This window comes from Barbus barbus (assembly GCF_936440315.1).
Source record: "Barbus barbus genome assembly, chromosome: 3".
NCBI classification, from domain to species: Eukaryota; Metazoa; Chordata; class Actinopteri; order Cypriniformes; family Cyprinidae; genus Barbus; species Barbus barbus.
The window spans coordinates 16,477,548-16,496,930 of record NC_136731.1 but is presented as its reverse complement, the minus strand read 5'-3'; the positions used below and the strand labels follow the sequence as shown (position 1 = coordinate 16,496,930).

The 19,383-nt window shown below is 36.4% G+C and overlaps 2 protein-coding genes across 2 annotated transcripts; one reads left to right on the top strand and one right to left on the bottom strand.

The window, feature by feature from the left end:
- Positions 1-476: 476 nt before the first annotated feature.
- On the bottom strand, positions 477-7,632 carry LOC306850818 (germ cell-specific gene 1-like protein; the record flags this gene model as incomplete). Its single annotated transcript, XM_079386724.1, has 5 exons — positions 7,133-7,632; positions 5,322-5,369; positions 4,289-4,441; positions 1,573-1,684; positions 477-756 (listed from the first exon to the last, which is right to left on the bottom strand). Exons 1-5 carry the CDS (start codon positions 7,431-7,433, stop codon positions 477-479), a joined length of 894 nt encoding a protein of 297 aa, XP_079242850.1. The 5' UTR covers positions 7,434-7,632.
- Positions 7,633-15,796: 8,164 nt separating this feature from the next.
- LOC306849718 (recoverin-like) lies at positions 15,797-19,151 on the top strand. The gene is made up of 3 exons (XM_079384976.1): positions 15,797-16,588; positions 16,901-17,012; positions 17,106-19,151. The coding sequence occupies exons 1-3, from the start codon at positions 16,208-16,210 to the stop codon at positions 17,222-17,224; spliced, it is 612 nt and encodes a 203-aa protein (XP_079241102.1). The 5' UTR covers positions 15,797-16,207; the 3' UTR covers positions 17,225-19,151.
- Positions 19,152-19,383: the final 232 nt, after the last annotated feature.

Here is a 19,383-nt window from a genome sequence, read left to right as displayed (position 1 = left end):
CAATCACCACAGAAAATGTTTTGCCTCGTTTAGTGTTAAAACTCATCTTTTCATGAAAGCTTCCTATTACACTGTGTTTTGTTGATCAAATAAATGCAGCATTGGTGAACTTTTAAAACATTTGAAAATCTTACCAACTCAATTTTGAACAATAATGTGTCTTCTGTCTGTGACAATTTCCTGTTTTATGGTTTTGTCATATGACAAAGTGAGCATTTAATACTACTTCACTGCATAAAAAAAAAAAAAAAGAATTCAAGATGTTTGTTTTTTTAAATATCAGACTTATTTTTAACTCAGAACTTAAGTTATCAGCATATGAAAAAGGTTCACAATAACACATTTAATCAGAACAGAAGCAGCACTGCCAACTTAGTTCAGTCCATATCCTGCTCTGTTGACGTAAGCCTTATGATATATGATATGAATGCACAAAAATGTCCGTGTTGAAGAGGAGCAGCGTCCTTCCTGAATTTTCAGCAGTATTCTCTGTCCCAGTTGTCTAGTATTGTGGGGTTGAAGCAGGATGGTTCGCTGCCATTAACATACAGGGCAGCGTGTTGGTCTGCTTGCTCTTGCAATGAAGTGATGTACCATAAGTCTTCTGGCACGTCCAGCTCCAGGATCTTCTGCTCGATGCGCAGTTTCTTCTCAATGGTCCTTCTCTTGAACTTAAACTCAATGATGGTTTTGGTGTAATGGTTTAGAACCGTGACTGCCGAGCCCATGCAGGTGCCAAACGAGCCCCACGCCAGACTAATAGAAAGAGTAGAGGAGCATGATAAACTAAAATGTGTACCATTATTAACATGCATTAAAATAAATAAAATAATATTTAATTTCAACTTTTTAATTACATTTTTTTTAAACATTACCAAGATATGTAGTTAATGTACAACATTTATAAGGAAAAAAATAGCATATTTTTGGTGCTGTCACTGTTTCTTGAACTTTTTCATAATTTTAATCATTTATTTAATCAATCATTTATTTATTTTTGCAGTGGTTACTATTTTTCATAGTGTGATGTTTGAAGAATTGTATTAAAACCAGTCAGTTTGGTCTGCAAACATCATAATATATGTGGCCCTGGACCACAAAACCAGTCATAAGCACAGGTATATTTTACTTACTTACTTACTTTACTTTTGTCATTTAGCATATTTGTAGCAATAGCCAATAATACATTGTAATGGGTCAAAATGATCGATTTTTCTTTAATGCCAAAAATCATTAGGATAAGTAAAGATCATGTTCCATGAAGATATTTTTTATTTCCTACCATCAATATATTTCAACTTAATTTTTAATTAGTAATATGCATGGCTAAGAACTTCATTTGGACAACTTTAAAGGCGATTTTCTCAATATTTAAATTCTTTATTGCACCCTCAGATTCCAGATTTTCAAATAGTTGTATCTCAGCCAAATATTGTCTTATCCTAACAAACCATACATCAATGGAAAGTTTATTCATTCATCTTTCAGATTATGTATTATGTAAATCTCAATTTTAAAAAAAGGTCATTATGACTGTTTTTTTATTTGTAATGTGTCATATGTGTGACTCACAGATATGACCAGCTGTAGTCCCATGTCTTAGGTCTCCAGTCTTCTGGACCCAACTGGACAGCCAGCTGGAAAGCTGTGGTAAACATCATATGTGCAACCATCCCGAAAAGGCCTGGGGCACAGAAATATTACAGAGCATGAGTTGTCATTTTTGCCTTTATCCTCAAGATGTCGGTATGCGTTTCAATATAATGACTATACAAAGAATAAACTCTGTCCAGTTGCAAAACCAACTGAAAAGCAACCAGTAACACTTAGTACCTTTTTAATGGGACATATTTGTTATGTTGATTTCAGGTTGAAACCCATTAAACATTAAACGAAACATCAATTTATATTTGATTAAAAACTCAAAAGTGAATATTTCAGAAGACCCCCACACTGTTGCCATGTATATGAATCATATGCATTATATGGCAGGTGCTGCTGTGCATCGAGTGTGTTAGTGAGCATTCCTACAATCATCTGGATTAGTGCAAATATAGGGGGAGGGAAGATGGTCTCTGCTGGCCATGTCACATACCAAAACCACTAACCCCCACACCAATCCGATTACAGCACAAACCACCAAATCCCCACGCTGTTGGGACAGATCGCTCATTCAGACCAGAGCAGACAGGCAGCTTCCTGTCCAGAACAACCTCTCGCCCACCCCCGCAAACATTCACTGCAAAACATCTTTCTCTTAATCATTTTTCCTTTTTTCTCTTGTTTTTCAGTAAAAATATTGAAATATTTGCTTTATACACACACACACACACACACACACACACACACACACACACACACACACACACACACACACACACACACACACACACACAAAGTGTAATACATTAGTCTTTTTTTTGTCTTCCAGAGAATAGGCCTATTTAGGCTTAAATTAAATTTATTTTTCCTTCCTCATTGGCAAAATGTTTTATTTGTTGTTTTCAGTATAAACCTCACTAAATCTATCTTGTTTCAATTATGTTTACATATTTTTTCATGGATATCAAGATAGTAATTGCCAAAAATGTTTTTACAGTGATTTCAGTCACACTTTATTTTAAGGTCCAATTCTTACTATTAACAAACCATTCACTATGACTTTTTAATGTCTTTGAATTTGTCTTAATAAACTCTTAATTTGTTGCTTGTTAATAGTTAGTAAGGTAGTTGTTAAGTTTAGGTATTGGCTAGGATTAAGTTAGGGATGTAGAACATGTTCATGCAGAATATGTGCTTTATAAGCACTAACAAACAGCCAATATGTTAATAATAGAGATGCTAATAAGCAACTAGTTAATACTGAGAATAGGTCCCTATTCTCCCTAAAGGGTTACTGTGCTTTTTAAAAACATTTTGCATTTTTTTTTCTCCTCTACATTTTCCTGTCTACTCAAGCTGACAAAAAAAAAAGGTTTATCATGCAGTGTCAATGTTGGCCATTGGTGGACGCACCAATTTTTGGGTGCATTTATTTAATGTTGCAAGCAGCCCTGAAGTGCAGGATTCCTGTCTGCTGCGTAACATCAAACAAACAAACAAATATACAAATAAATAAAAATAATAAATAAATAAATGATTTTTTTGTTTGTTTTATTATTCATTTAAATGCACTATAAATATAAAAAATAGTGCAGAACATAGTCTCAGGAAGGCAGTTATTCCACCTTGTCCTTCATGGCTATAGTAGTGCGACACTGCTTGGATGAACAGCACTGCTCCACTGATCTCTGTGGCTTCGCTGACCCATCATTGCTCTCTGTAAAATGTTGGGAACATGTGGAGTTGGATTTGTGCTGTATAATCTCATCTCTGTTTCACAGCTGCGGCTGACTGTCAGGAGTTGAACTATCAGGATTTTTAGCTATTCTGGCAAATGAGCATTCAAGAGGGACTAATGCTCCTCTGTCTGTATGTGCCGAATTTATTCCTGATTTATTATTGTTTTGCATTAATTTAGCTTTAATTTTACTTAAAAGTTAACAGTAGTAATTATAGGAAAACATCATTTTCAGAAAATTCCAGAAATATAGGGCCTAATGTACTGGGTTATCATGAAGAGATTTTCTGTTTAATTTTTTTTTTTTTGGGATTAAAGGAAATGTCCATAAACTTGAAGTTGTGTTTCAGTTAAAGGGTTACATCATGGAAATATATACAGTGTAGGCTGCAAAGCCTATGACGTGTTATCTATCATCTATCCCTTAAACATGACAATTCTGTCATCATTTACTCACCCTTAAGTTGTATTTAAGGATCTAGGGATGATTTAAGGATCTACTGTCTCAGGATGCTTAGTCGAGTTTCTTCTTTCCCTGTCAGTCTTCGACTTGCATTCACGAGAGTACCAAAATGAATAAATGTGCATTCCTCTGCTTTTATTTAAGGTGCAGCACATCCGGGAAAAATTTGTTGAATAAAGTTGATATTTTTTATTTCTTTGCACGCAAAACGTATTCTCGTAGCTTCATAAAATTACGGTTGAAGCACTGATGTTACATGGACTATTTTAATGATGCCCTTACTACCTTTCTGGGCCTTGATCGTGGTATTTACATTGCTGTCTATGGAGGGTCAAAAAAAAAAAAAATCTTAATTTTTGTTCTGAAGATGAATGAAGGTCTTATGGGTTTGGAACAACATGAGGGTGAGTAATTAATGACAGAATTTTAATTTTTCGGTGAACTATCACTTTAAATATTTTTTTTAATTTATAGAAAAGAGTTACCTGAGAGAGCAGTGCACAGTGCTGCAAAGGCATTGAGCTTGAGTCTGTTTATCAAGTTAAAGCATGGACACATCTCTATCATCATCATAGCTCCACCGGTGAACAGCAGAGCAATGTACAGACACTCAGCCACAATACACAGCCAGAGCACTCCTGAGAGAGAGAGAGAGAGAGAGAGAGAGAGCTGATATCTCTTGATTTATCATCCGAGACAATGATGTTGCTTTCACATTAGCATTTACATTTATACATCATACTTTATTTACATTCCATCTGTATATATTAACATATATGCTTTCATTACAAGGTAACTACTACAAAGCATAAAATGCCAGCAGGAATACAGAGGAGAGCTAATACAATATTTGTTATTAATATTTTTTTTAATTTATCAGATGTAAATATTAAACAAGCTACCTTTTTGTCTGTTTAAACATACAGTAGTAATAGTTTCTTCAATAGTTTCTTTAATACATGATTAGCATACATTTATGTTTACCTCCTCTATCATTTTAGACAATATATATTTATAATAGCAATAAAATAAAATAAATATTTTATAGGACATTTCTATACAAAGATAATACATGCACCTTTAGGCTACTTCAGTTGCGTAACTCTTAACGAACTCACAAGTATCCATATTCACACGCACTCTTGAAAGATGACCTTGTGTACAGTGGTGTGCTTAGAGGATTTGGGGGCCCTATGCAAGCGGTTACTTGGGGCCCCCACCTCAGCTTCCTTTTTCGGGGCCCCTGACACATGGGGCCCTGAGCAATTGTGTGATGCCAAAACACGCTACTGCTTATGTAGGAAGTGTTTGGGTGGTTTTATTGTGTGAATTTAATAAAGCCAGTAGCTGTAATATAACTGTGTATATTCATTTTAGGGTGACAATATAGAGAATTTAAGAATTGATCAGCAATCAGTAATAGACGGCAATCAGTAAAATAAGATCATTTGTTTAGGATAAAAGTTACTATTGTTTGTTGTTCATATGAATAACATGCAATACTTGTTACTTACCCACCTCTTTCATGATCTGGTGCGATCTCTAAAAAGCTTCTACAGTTAAATCCTATAAAGAGAGAAAGTTCTGGTAAACACCTGGTAATTCACTGCATTAGTAGTCAATGCTATGGGAACACCCTCAGGTGTGACGATTGTCTGAACCCCATATCATAACACAAATTTGTCCGTGAAATTGGTTTGTCACTGTAGATCTGAAGGGTGTTTACTTTAGCACATTCTGTTCTTCTAGGAATGTTTTGTTTCTTATTTTAATGCGGGGGACAAGATGTTTGAAACTTTTCTGACATGTTTGTGTTCCGTCCTGGGAACTATCTGGGGTTTTAGAGGGGCTCACTAGGTCTCGGTTTGAACTGAGAGGTTTCTGATTCTCAATTTAAAGTTCCAAAAGTATATGAGAAATGTAATTTCTCTCGTCTATGAGGCACATAGTTTAACTTAATCTCTAAGCTTTAGAGCAGCAGGTTCCCATGGAGTGAACCTATGAAAGGAAACATCTTAACTTTGGTTCACCAAATAAGTTCCCTGACACTGCGCAGCTGTCCATGCTATTGCTCTCAGTCTCTTCCTTAATCAAAATCTGAGAAGAATAAATTAGTGTCTTTTTATATTTTCTTAAGACAATTGTCACACCTGGAAGTGCTCTCATAGAGTCAGCTATAGTCTGACACAATGTCTCATTCCCTTTTCAGGGAACCAAGGTTACATAAGTCGAGGAAAGTTACATACGTAACTGAGATGTTAAATTATACTTTGAAATTTAGGTTTTAGTATGTGTAGAAATCAACATAAACCAAAATAAACCCCCTATTTACTTTGTCAAAAGCAGCTCTGTTCACAGCGAGCCGTTTTGGTGCATGTCCCTTTAAATTATAATGAGCTACTGCTCACCCCGCCCCTCTCTTCTCTGAGAGTAGACACAAGACATGCAAATTGCTGCCAAGGACTCCAAGGTAGTCTTATTCAAATAGCTAGCTATCTACATAGATGCCAAATTAAAACAGCTCACTGGATGACACAGTTTCAGACTCAGACAGACCGTAACAAACTGGCTGTGTGTTTTCTTTTCAGCTTTTCTGAGCTGGCAGACATGCCAGAGACCTAACCAAATAACATTTAAATAAATAAAAAAGTGAAAATGTCATACAATGTCTCCCTTAAGAAATGCATGTAGTACATGTACAAGTTAACATTTGCTGCAAAGTTGTTAGTTAAAATAATCATCACCCAAAGTTGAAAAAAGAATGAATTTCTTCACTGAACTTGACTGAACGCAAAATAAGATATATATAAAAAAAACAAAAAAACAATTGCGTAACCAAACAGTTTCTGGTCCCCATTGAATTCCATAGTATTTTTCTTTAATATGGAAGGCAGTAGTGACCAACAACTGTTTGGATGCCAACATTCTTCAACATGTTTTCTTCTGACAAAAGAAAGAAACTCATACAGGATTAGAAACCAAGGGTGAGTAAATGATGACAGAATTTTAATTTTGGGGTGAACTATCGTTTAATTTTTTTTATATTAACAGATGTTAACAAACACAAACTTTTGTAAAGTGTTACCACATTAATTTCTCCCAGAGCTGTAAAATGAACTTCTCCAAATGTTCTAGTACTGAGTATTTGGCATTCAGAAGTCAAGCCTTTGTTGGGATACTGTCTGTTACCTTTTGACAAAAGAAACACTGTCCAACCATGCTTTCACTTTTACCAATCACTAGTGGAAACTTCTCCTACTATATTCTCCTAAATTACAGCCTTGTGCAGGTAGTCAAACCATATCACAGAGCCATTGAGGCTGTCTTACCTATTAAGTCCACGGTTTGTTCGCAGGAGAACCAGATTCCTGCGTGGAACTTCCTCATGAGGAACTTCTCCTCTCCGGTCTCATAGATGTACTGCACCAGCCGCGTGTCGTTGATGTTGGAGCTGTTAAAGCGGATGCAGTATGTCTGCTTGACTTTGACCGGCCCCATGCAGAAAGGCTTCACTACCTTCCTGGTCCCCTCACACCAGTAGCTAGTGGTGACGGCTGAGACCGCCAAGGCGAATGCCACGTAGTTGAGCGTGAGAGCCAGGGATGCTCTCTGAGCACGCTGTATACCCATAGTGCTCCAGGAGGCACGAGGAGACAAGCAATCCTGGCTTCGAGGTCCTTGCTTCAGACATTCAAACCTTTTGCAATTTGTATCTTCAGGATTATTGGATTTAGCAGATATGTCCTTTCTTCTTCTTGATAGACCAACTGGACAAGCGAAGAGCTTTCACAAATAACAGCTGCTCTACTTCATGTCTAGCTCTAATGCTATCAGGCTCTTATGTTTCACTCTTACTAACCCTACGGCCCCCCGCCCAACCCATGATTCCCCTCCCCCGTCCTTTTCACTGTTATCATTTCAAAGGGCAAATTACATGTGAGACTTTAGTTTTGTTCGTCCATCTAAACCCATAGCTTATTTTTGTGAGCATAGCAATAAAACAGATTATCAATCAGATTATTCTTCAATCTGATGCAGGGCTGTTTGCCAATGTCTCAGTGGAAACTTCCCCCATTTTCAAGACTGCTTTTCAATGAACTGCAACAGATTTTTCAACAATGGTTTACAGTAAAAAGATAAATCTGTAATGTCTTTGATACTGTAAAGAAACTCTTACATTTGTTTATGCATGCAAGAACTGTTGCTTTGTACACACACAGCTTATATGTATGTGTGTGTGTGTGTGTGTGTGTGTGTACAAAGCAAATCCTGTCCAGTTTGACAGCTGGATGATTGATGCAGGACATTTCATACATATATACAGTATATGTCTAGGGACATATGTTTAAGGGCTGACAGATGCCAACACAAATGGACTCTAGACCAAACCTACAAGGGCTAATGTTATACATTTTAATTTAACATTATTCAGGAGTTCACAAATTATTCAGAAGAGAACAAATAGATTAGCACAGCATTTTTATTGAAGGCTTCAATATTTGTTGTTATTTACTCACCCACAATATGAGATGTTTAGCAAAATATCCATGCTGTTCTTTTTCATACAATGAAATTCCAGTAACACGTTAGATAAGGAAACACATATTCACTATTACTAAGAGCTCTCCCTCAATAAACTACTCAGCTGCTTTTTAATAGTTAGTAGGGTAGTTGTTTATTTTAGGTTTTGGGTAGGGTAAAGGGATCTAAAATACGGTCATGCAGAATAAGGCATTAATATGTGCTTTATAAACACAATAAACAACCAATATTCTAGAAGTATGCATATTAATAACCAACTAGTTAATATAGTGAGAATTGGTCCTTAAAGTAAAATGTTCCCAAAATTCCTTTTACGTAAAGATCTTTTTACTCTTGTCCCAGAGCCAACTAAACAAACTATGAAAATATATCAGAAAAATTTAAATTATAACATAGTAAAAGTATGATAATTGGAAATAAACCAACACACAATTTATATAAGTTTTTCTAAATTTGCAGTTGTTGCACATGCAGTTGTGGAGCCACAACCAATCATTTGCTTCAGTATTTATTAATTTTCTGTTTTTCTGAAAATTATTGTACTTTTTTTTTTTTTTTTTTATCAAGGAGACGACAATATTTGTAAAGAGTAGTGATGTGTGAAGGACATAAAGAAAAATCAAAGTAAATATCACATCTAAGCAGAATATTTTGGCTGTCACAGCTGAAAATTTGCCAAACATGTAAAAAACAAAGAAACAAAAAACATTCAGTATTGCTTTGAGCCTTGTTTTTTTTGTTGCTTGTGCTATATAGCCCTTATTTGACAAAAAAATCTGTTACCGTAACTGAGGTACAGTAGAGGAATTTTTTTTAATTTTTTTTTATTTGGGAATAACTTAAATTTCAGTCTGTTCCTCGCAAAGAGCTATTGTACAATTTCTGAAAACTTGGAATATTGTGCACATGTTGCATAGCTACATTGCTCTTTGGTAGTGGTGCTTTTTGTAATTTTTGGAGCTTGACAGAACTTGAACAAAAGCAGCATGAACATTACATTTTCAATACAATACAGTAGATCATAATAATTAACTTTAGGATTTTTTCCCCCAATGCCATTTCATATGAACAGGTGACAAGGATGCATACGAGAGGATAAAGGTTGTAAATATAGGGAATAAAAGGAAATTACTTTTTTTTTTCCTCCGAGGTACGGTTGTACAGGAAATGCCACGACTGGATTAATGCTCATAATAATCAAAGAACAGTGGTGGATGTTTATGTAATATGGAATCCTGTTTCTGGATATTTCATGCTTTGTCACAGAGATATTCATTTTACAGAATGTAATATTTTATTACTTCTACCAAAGCAGATTTGATTTTTTTTTTAAATCAGTCCACCTATACAAAGTGTTTCCGGAAATCAATGACACTACTAGTACTACTACATTATGATTATTAAAAGTGTCACATAAAATCACAAATATATAAAAAAATACACATATAGGCAACAAATTCACAAACATTGTTTAAAAGGAGTTTCAGATGCAATGAGGATTACCAGACAACTTCACATTTATATATAAACTAATCACTACATTCGTTGCCATACATACAGGCTGAAACTGTCCTCCCCTTATTACATACTGTATTAGATGCTTGAGGTGCATTGCATTGAATTTTTGCAAGGATTTTAATTTTGACTTTAAAATGTTATGCTCATGAAAGGGCAAAATATGCAAAGCAACCAAATATTATTACCAAAATAATAAGAAATGCATATAGTAGAACAACGAGCAAAATGAAAGCAAACTGTTGCAAAGGCAGATTTGATTTGGTTTTATTTTAAAATGTCCAAGCTAGTTTTGTGATGAGCCATCTTAATTCATACTGTACGTAGCACTTCATACATTCATTTCAGATCTAATCCTACAATATCTGTGCATGAGGTTGAATGCTAAAGGGCATGAACAGAGATTGTAATCAGGACCACGCTGCCCACTTGATTGCGGTTTTGCTGTAACTTCCTGGAAAAGGGAAGCTAAAGCATAAAACTGCTTTATGTAATCCTTACCTGCATATCCTCCCTTGCTAAACATAATTGCTTTTGTGCTGTTTCTTCTATACTGTAAAAGACTATGTAAGTGTTGGCAACATGATGAAGAAATATTCCAGGTTTTTATTTATGTAAAACAACAAATGAAATGGGTACTGTCTGTAAAACATGTCAAATGTTTCTGTAGTAATTTTGAAATCACAATGTCAATATTAGATAATCCTGTTAAATGGCTGAATACAACTGAATACATAAATCAGATTTGACCTCTCTCAAGCCAAGCCGCAGAGCTCATATGAAAAAAGAAAACAGTCATCCCTAAATAATCAAAAGCTCAAAGAATACCTATCTTCAAACTCTTTTGCAGGCTTTGGCTGGCTACTTGACTGGTGATAAAGAATATGTTTAAGAGCTGTGTGGCCTGTGTGTGTGGCCTAGATTTGACCTGTCCAGGTCCGGGCAGTGCAGTGTGCTTGGCGTCAGACATAAGCCCAGTTTCCTAACCCACTGACGCCACAGCAGTTTAACCAGGTAAGATGTGTTAAGGAGGTATTAAATCTGCCTGACATGATATGATGAAATAATCACCACTACTGGCACCAGGACAAACACAGTCCAAATCTATCTATCTTTCTGCTATCTAAAAGTATATTTACTATTATTTTCTAATACTTTTTTTTTGAACTGTTATTATTTATTGAAAATAAATAAATGTTAAGAAAGAAAGAAAGAAAGAAAGAAAAAGGGAAACACCTTAAAAATTATTCAGCTTCAATCGAAAAAAGAATAAGAATGAATGAATGAAAGAATAAATAAATAAATAAATACTTAAATTATCTAACTTGTTTTTTTATTTTTATTTTAAGGTTTAAAATAAAAAATATATATTTACATTTTATACATGTATGAGTTTAATTATTTAAATATGTTTTGTGTAATTGTATTCTGTTCTGAGTAGATAAAGATATGTTTAGAACACACATAAAATCCCCATGTTAATAAAATAAATAAATATAAAAAACCCTCATGTTAGTAATATCTATATGATGATTTTTATGTTATTATATGTAGCAATACAGTGGGTGAAAAAATTATTTGATCCCCTGCTGATTTTGTACGTTTGCCCACTGACAAAGAAATTATCAGTCTATAATTTTAATGGTAGGCTTTTTTGAAATCCAGAAAAACACATAAAAAAAAAGTTTTAATGAGTGAAGTAATTATTTGAACCCTTCGCAAAACAACTTAGTACTTGGTAGCAAAACCCTTGTTGGCAATCACAGAGGTCAGATATTTTTTGTAGTTGGCCACCAGGTTTGCACACATCTCAGGAGGAATTTTGTCCCCCGAGTGGTACAGTTCAGTACAGTATAGTATGGTACGCAATTATGTCTTTACATTGTCAGAAGTTGTGAATGGTACCAAAATAGAACTGTACCGTACCACTTTTTTGGTACCCTTCCATTGGGGTACCTAGCACAGCAAAAGGGTGGATCTAAACTCACTGCAGAACATTGATTGGTTGACTAGAATCGTCACTTTTGTGTGATACAAGGGGATACAGCTGCTTATTCACTCGTTCCACTCTGCTGTCCATGAGTGTTGTGCTTATTTACATCAGAGTATGCAAACACACAAAAAATATAACAGTGTATTTTATAATTTTATATTTTCACCCAGGCAACAGTCGTTTCTCAACATGCATTCTTTTCTGTTCTTGTGGATTTATGAAACATCATTGCCCAAAAACCAGTTTAATTTTCAAATGTTACTGTTATTGTGTCATGAAATGTAATTTTAAGAGTTGTTCAGGTGAGAATGTAATTAAAACTCCATGTGTTTTGGGTCATTGTCATGCTCCAAAGCCATGTGTTTTGGGTCATTGTCATGCTGGAATACCCATTCACGACCCATTTGCAATGCCCTGGCCCTGATGGTACATAGCCCCATCCATTGTCCCTTTGATGCAGTTGTCCTGTCCCCTTAGCAGAAAAACACCCCCAAAGCATAATGTGTCCACCTTCATGTTTGACGGTGGGGATGGTGTTCTTGGGGTCATAGGCAGCATTCCTCCTCCTCCAAACACGGCGAGCTGAGTTGATGCCAAAGAGCTCGACTTTGGTCTCTTCTGACCACAACAATTTCACCCAGTTCTCCTCTGAATCATTGACAAATTCAGACAGGCCTGTACATGTGCTTTCTTGAGCAGGGGGACCTTGTGGGCGCTGCAGGATTTAAGTCCTTCACGCCGTAATGTGTTACCAATTGTTTTCTTGGTGACTATGGTCCCAGCTGCCTTGAGATTATTGACAAGGTCCTCCCGTGTAGTTCTGGGCTGATTCCTCACTGCTCTCATGATCATTGAAACTCCACGAGGTGAGATCTTGCATGGAGCCCCAGTCCGAGGGAGATTGACAGTTATTTTGCATTTCTTCCATTTGCAAATAATCGCACCGACTGTTGTCATCGTCTCACCAAGCTGCTTGGCGACGGTCTTGTAGCCCATTCCAGCCTTGTGTAGGTCTACAATCTTGTCTCTGAAATTCTTGGACAGCTCTTTGGTCTTGGCCATGATGGAGAGTTTGGAATCTGATTGATTGATTGCTTCTGTGGACAGGTTATCTTTTATACAGGTAAGGAGCTGAGATTAGGAGCAGTCCCTTTAAGAGAGTGCTCCTAATCTCAGCTCCTTACCTGTATAAAAGACACCTGGCAGCCAGAAATCTTGCTGATTGATAGGGGATCAAATACTTATTTCACTCACTAAAATGCTAATTAATTTATAACTTTTTTCTGGATTTTTTTTGCTGTGGTTAATTCTGACTCTCAGTGTTCAAGTAAACCAACCATTGACTGATCATTTCTTTGTCAATGGGCAAACGTACAAAATCAGCAGGGGATCAAATATATTTTTTCCCAACTGTATACGTCAAAAAATATGTATTATATATTTATTTATTTTATATTAACTTTATTAACACAAGATATATATATATATATATATATATATATATACATATATATATATATATATATATATATATATATATATATATATAAACACAAAAAAATCTGTATGTGTAATCTCATTTTAATTTAATTTTTAAAAATATCTATAATTTGCAATTATTTAAATACACGACCTATCTTTTATATGTACTTATATACTATCAGCATGTATTGATGGGTTTTAGTATGGGTATACACAGGCCTACATAACATATATGTACAGAAATATATATGTTAATATATGTTTGTACGTCATATGACAATATACTGTATTTCATACATACCTTACATGTGTTTATGGGATTCAAGGTTGCTGCTATTTTGCACTTTCAGCATTGCTTTTTATTGTTGGAGCAATATTGACTCAACATATGCTATGATTTTGAGGTCAACTTGCTTATTTGAATGATGGCAAATGGGGGAAAAGCAACAGGAATGCGCAATAGTTAGGAATAAATTGTTTTTGCAATTTTATGTAGTGCAGTACCTCCCATTGCAAAATGCAGAAAAGAAAGAGTAAAACATTTTCAGAATTTGTTTTTAATTATTCTGAAAAAAAAAACATTAAGGCTAATGTTGATGATCCTGAATAAAAAGCTTAGAATCAAAGCACAGCAGAGACTAAGATCAGTTTCCCTTTTTTGGCAGGCAGATCTGTCGTCAGTCATAATCTGGTTAACAGAGTAGTATTAACCTCCAATGACTTGAGGCAACACAAATAGGCGATGTGTGCTAATGAGGTCAGAGCTGTCAGTAGCTCAGGCTGTTCAACAAACAAACCAAAGCACAACAACCCCAACACACAAACCACAATAAACCACATCAAATTAAAAAAAGTAACACTAACTGACATGACACTTAGGACAGGGTTACAAAATCCAATATGCCTGTCTATCATAAATATAGAAAAGTCTAAGTCCCCCGAAACTACTAAAGGAAACTCTCCTCACTGAACCCCACTCAGGGCAGGAAGCACAGAATAAGTGGGCAGCCATTCACACTCTTGCGCTTAAAGCCTGACACAACTGAATGGAACAGAATGCATCATAAACTCAGGATGAATCCTAAAATAAACTAAATGGAACTGCATTGCACCGCAACAGCCGCTTCCAATGCAGACAGCTTCTCTGCTAGCAGCAGATGTGGTGTAATACTGTATCAACTCTATTCCTGTTAGTTTTGCCATACTGTCTCGGCATAACCAGCCAAGGATGTGCAGTCTTAAAAATAAAAGGGGTTGACATAGAACAGGGGTGTCCAAAGACGGTCCTGGAGGGCCACTGTCCTGCAGCTTCAAATTTCCACACCACACCTGCCTGGATGTTTCTAGTAAGACCTTGATTAACTAAAAACTCTACAGGGCCTTGGCCCTCCAGAAGCAGGATTGGACACCCCTGCCATAGAAGAACCAGTTTTGGCTCCCCAAAGAATCTTTCAGTAAAATGTTCTTAAAAGATCAATTTTTCTTAGTGTGAAGAATATTTTCCCACTAAAGAACATGTTTTTGGAATGTAAAGATTCCATGGATGTTATTAAAGGCTCTTCATAGAACCATAGAGGCTTATAAAGAATCTTTATTTTTAAGAGTGCATGTAATCGATTTAGTATTAGGATCAAGAAGCAACTCAAGTAAGGGTAAGGGTCTTTGACAGGTCATGACCCACAAGAGAGATAATTTCATGGATGGGTGCCAAATGAAACCAAAGCTTAAGGTCCAAAACGTCCAAAACTGCTCAGATGGATAGGCAGAAAAATTCAACAACCATAGTTGAAACACATGGGGCATTCCAAAAAAAAAAAAAAAGGTCTCCCATGTCAGGCCCCATGACTTGATTTTGAGTATCTATCCACTTGTTAAGTCATGACATAAAGAATACCATTTCTGGGAACAAGTCTCTACTCATTTCAATTGAGAAACCCAAACATATTTAGGTCGTTTATGTCATTTTTGACCACTATTTATTTATAGCATACATTTAAGCTAAGCTTTAAAAAACTCACAACAGTCTCCAGGCTCATAATGTCCTGGACACCAATATTTGAACAATTCCTAAAAGATAAATCTGGCCGACTGAGATTTTGTTTATTGTTCGGTAGTACTACAGCACACTGTGAGTGTACATTAGCACAGTTTGTTGTTTGCATTTGGAACTAGAAATGATGACGTGTGGCACCAGATGTCAAAGCCCCAAAATAGTGTTTCTTGAAGAGACTTGCACCATGCTATAACATGAACCACCACACTGCTCATATTTCCAAAGATAAAATAACAATTTGTAGAGTGTTGTCCCATTCATAAATGCACCTCCGGGATTTTACACATCCTGTTAATTACCTAGTCCATTTAGAGTAACAGCAGATGGTTATGTAAGCTGGTGGGTCTTACTGGAATATGGACCCCCAATATAAAGCGCACCCATCCCACACTTTGAGCGACGCTGATCGCGTCGCTCATCTCATTTGATGACACAAGTCATTCAGTAGCAAAGGGCAGAGTTTTGTTTGCTATCCTCGTATTGTAAGACCCTGTTGTGAAGGAGCAAATCAACATAATGCAGCACTCATCAGAAGTAGTGTGACGTAACTAACTAATCTTTCAGAAAGCCTGTCTGGATTTAAATAGAGATATACATAATCCCATTCAGCACTTAGAGGAGTTGTCAGGGGGAGCCAAACCCAAAGAGGGGCCAGTGACAGCACTCAACACAACGCCGTCCTGTTGTCCTGGTCAGAGAAAGAAACTGTGAAAGCAGAGATATTGTGAGACAAGAGAGGAGGCAAGAGAGGAGGGTGGGTGAAATCAGAAGGAGACTCAGCGAATCTGCCCCTTTGACCCGCTTGTACAGTTTGGGAATATGGGGAACAGCAAGAGCGGCGCTTTGTCCAAAGAGATTCTAGAAGACCTGAAGCTGAACACCAAATACACCGAGGAAGAACTCTGTGCATGGTACGCCACCTTCCTCAAAGAGTGTCCCACCGGACGCATCACCAAGGAACAGTTCGAGGGCATCTACGCCAGCTTCTTTCCAGATGCCGACCCTACCGCTTATGCTCGGCACGTCTTCCGCAGCTTTGACACTAATGCTGATGGCACCTTGGACTTTAAGGAGTACATTGTGGCACTTCACCTTACCTCGTCAGGCAAGACCCTGCGCAAACTTGAATGGGCGTTCGCTCTGTACGATGTAGATGGCAACGGGACCATCAGTAAAAACGAGGTGCAGGAGATTGTCCGGGTGAGTGTCGCTCATAATTGGCTCATAATTGGCATCCTGCATTTGCTGTTGATTATGGAAAGTGTGCAAGACTGATGTTCGTTAAATGGATTTGTTTGCATTCATTGCCCATGGCATTTAGTAGTAAGTTGTAGTATGTAGTACAACAGTTATGACCAGATGGATCAAGAAGCTCAGGATAGATTACACCACCTGATAATACAAATCTCAATTACTTGAGCATGGCCGATGCCAGTAGTTTTCGATACGTCATTCAGTAGTGTCATGTTAAGAACGTCAGAATTGTAATATTTTGCATTCTCCCGGCAACAGTCAATATTCAACATGATTCCCACCGAAGACCAGAAAAACCTTCCAGAAGATGAGAACACGCCAGAAAAGCGAGCGGACAAAATCTGGAACTTTTTCGGAAAGAATGAAGAGGGTAATAACTCCTCACACAATGTGCTATTGCTGTAGACTACACAAATCATGCTGTGCTCTAATAACCCATGCATCTTCACAATTGCCTTCACAGATAAGATTGGAGAGGGGGAATTCATTCAGGGTGTCATGGAAAACAAAGACATCTTGAGGTTGATACAGTTCGACGAGCCAAAGAAGATTCAGGAAAAACTTAAGGAGAAGAAGCATTAATGGCCACATTCCCATGAGACTGATTTCTATTCATTTGACACTAAACCTACACGATCCAGACTGCTTCTCCAGGCCTCACGCTGGAGACATTAAGACATTAAGACACTCTGTCCATACACACGTCAGAGCCATGAACCAGACAAACATAGATTATCTTGTAACACATTCAAGTCTTGTGTTCTGGACCATCACCACCGCTACCTGAAGGGCCTCACTGCTATTTCGATTGCTTTTAGAATCCAATCGATAAGAGGTCCAATCAAATTAGGCTCGTGTTAACAGTCCAACTCTCTGCTCAATCCTCTTAGGATCTGAAGGTCGCGTAAGACAAATCCACAGGGTCCAGTGGCTCTCCTCTTTTAGATCCCTTCAGGGTTAAGGTGGTTTGAGCGCTAAACATGCATCTGTTTAGCAGGTGACTGGAGAATTTTTAAAGAACAAATTTATTGTGCTGTGTTTCTTAGGATGTGTAGAAATGGTGATGAGAATTTTAGATCATTTTTATGTGAAAATTTAGGAATACATATTAAACATTTATAAGTCTACGTCATTACTGATCAATCCACCAATGCCAATTAGCCACATAAAAACAAATATTACTGTTGTATTGTTAAAATAACCATGTACAAGCCAGTCACGATTGACTGTGTGTTTTCTGTCCATGTATTTGTATTATAATTTTGCAACATGATGTTTTAGATGAGTACCAATGTCAACACATGATGTTCATGTTCTTTTATCAGTCAATTCAATATACTGTATATAAATGTATGAAGGGCTCATTTGCAAAAACAGATAACTCCATATTTAACAATTTTCAATAATTGTGTTTTTTCATTGTGCATTCCAATTAATCTCAGTCAAACTGCAATTAGGTTATTTTGATTAGGTAAAAAATAACTTAAAAAAAATACAGCTAACACAAAGAAGCACAATAAAAATAAAAGATTTTTGAAAATGAAAAAAAAACGGAGTAATGTTTTTGCAAATAAACTCTTCATATTTTTGAGCTGATTTTTAGAGCAAGTAGTTGGTTATATCATGTAACCAACACTCTTTTTTTTTCAGAAAGTTACTGGCCTACTTTAGTACACGATATCACACAAAAACAAAGCTGTCTCAAAATGTATATTTATCTGGACCTTTAATTATCTGATTGAGTTCAGAGTGAGATTAGAGTCCTGAGTCTCTGAGCAAGTTTATACTCACTAAACTTGAATACTAGAAACGGTTCTCACCCTAAGTGTATCTTTATCATGTTGACGCTGCTTACGGCCAAAGCTCTAAGGACAAGCCTGAAACATAGGGGCTTACCTCTTTCTTTTCTTAAAGCCGTCTTTGGCTCAGGCTAATGCATGGCCTGGTTTCAGCAGTGGGACAGTGAGCTGCAAAACAATGGCCAGAGCTCTGCAGCAGGGTTGCTTTTGGCTCAGTGGAAAACAGAGGCTAAGAGGTCACTTAAGAGTATCGTTATTAGTAGTAGTATAAGTGTTGCATTAAAATGACTTGAAAGAAGTCTTTTTATGGAAATATGGGTTTTTGATTTAGTATGCCATTGTTTTGAAGCAGGAGTTCAAGGTTTGGCTGGTTAGCTGCAAAAGTTTGGCTACATATTTATTATGGTATTATCATGGTAGACACTTTTTCAGTGACCAATTTTTGGGGGACTCATGTGATTGGCTTAGAAACAAAATAACCTTGAAAATAGAAAAAAGTTGGCACACCTGGCCTCCAAAAATACAATAATTTAATAAACTATCACAAAGATAGTATCACATGGATTTTATTTTTTTGGTGGAGCACCATGTTTGAGAGTTTTTCCAGGTAAGTGCATGCTTTTGTTTTGATTTCATTTTTTTTCCTTAGAAAAAAATAAATAAAAATAAAAATACTGAACTGAAGGCTCATCAAGCAAACACAGTGGCATAAAATAAAAAGTATAAAATAAATAAATAAATGAAAAACGAAACTGAAGCAGCTTGTGGCAGATAAGTAAAAAAACAACAACATTTTGTTCTAATACAGTACAGTATCAATAATATACCCACTGAACGATGAAATGCTTTAGCTTTTCCCCCTCCTCATTACTTTGATGCTGGTCATTTCTGCTAAGGATAAATAATTTTTGAGATCTTTGTGCATCTATATGGCATCCTAAA

Bases quoted from the DNA above. Each gene is read 5' to 3' on its own strand.
- LOC306849718 (XM_079384976.1), top strand. From the start codon at position 16,208: ATGGGGAACAGCAAGAGCGGCGCTTTGTCCAAAGAGATTCTAGAAGAC. The intron at 16,589-16,900 runs GTGAGTGTCGCT...TCCCGGCAACAG, and splicing joins AGGTGCAGGAGATTGTCCGG to TCAATATTCAACATGATTCC. The intron at 17,013-17,105 runs GTAATAACTCCT...TTGCCTTCACAG, and splicing joins TTTCGGAAAGAATGAAGAGG to ATAAGATTGGAGAGGGGGAA.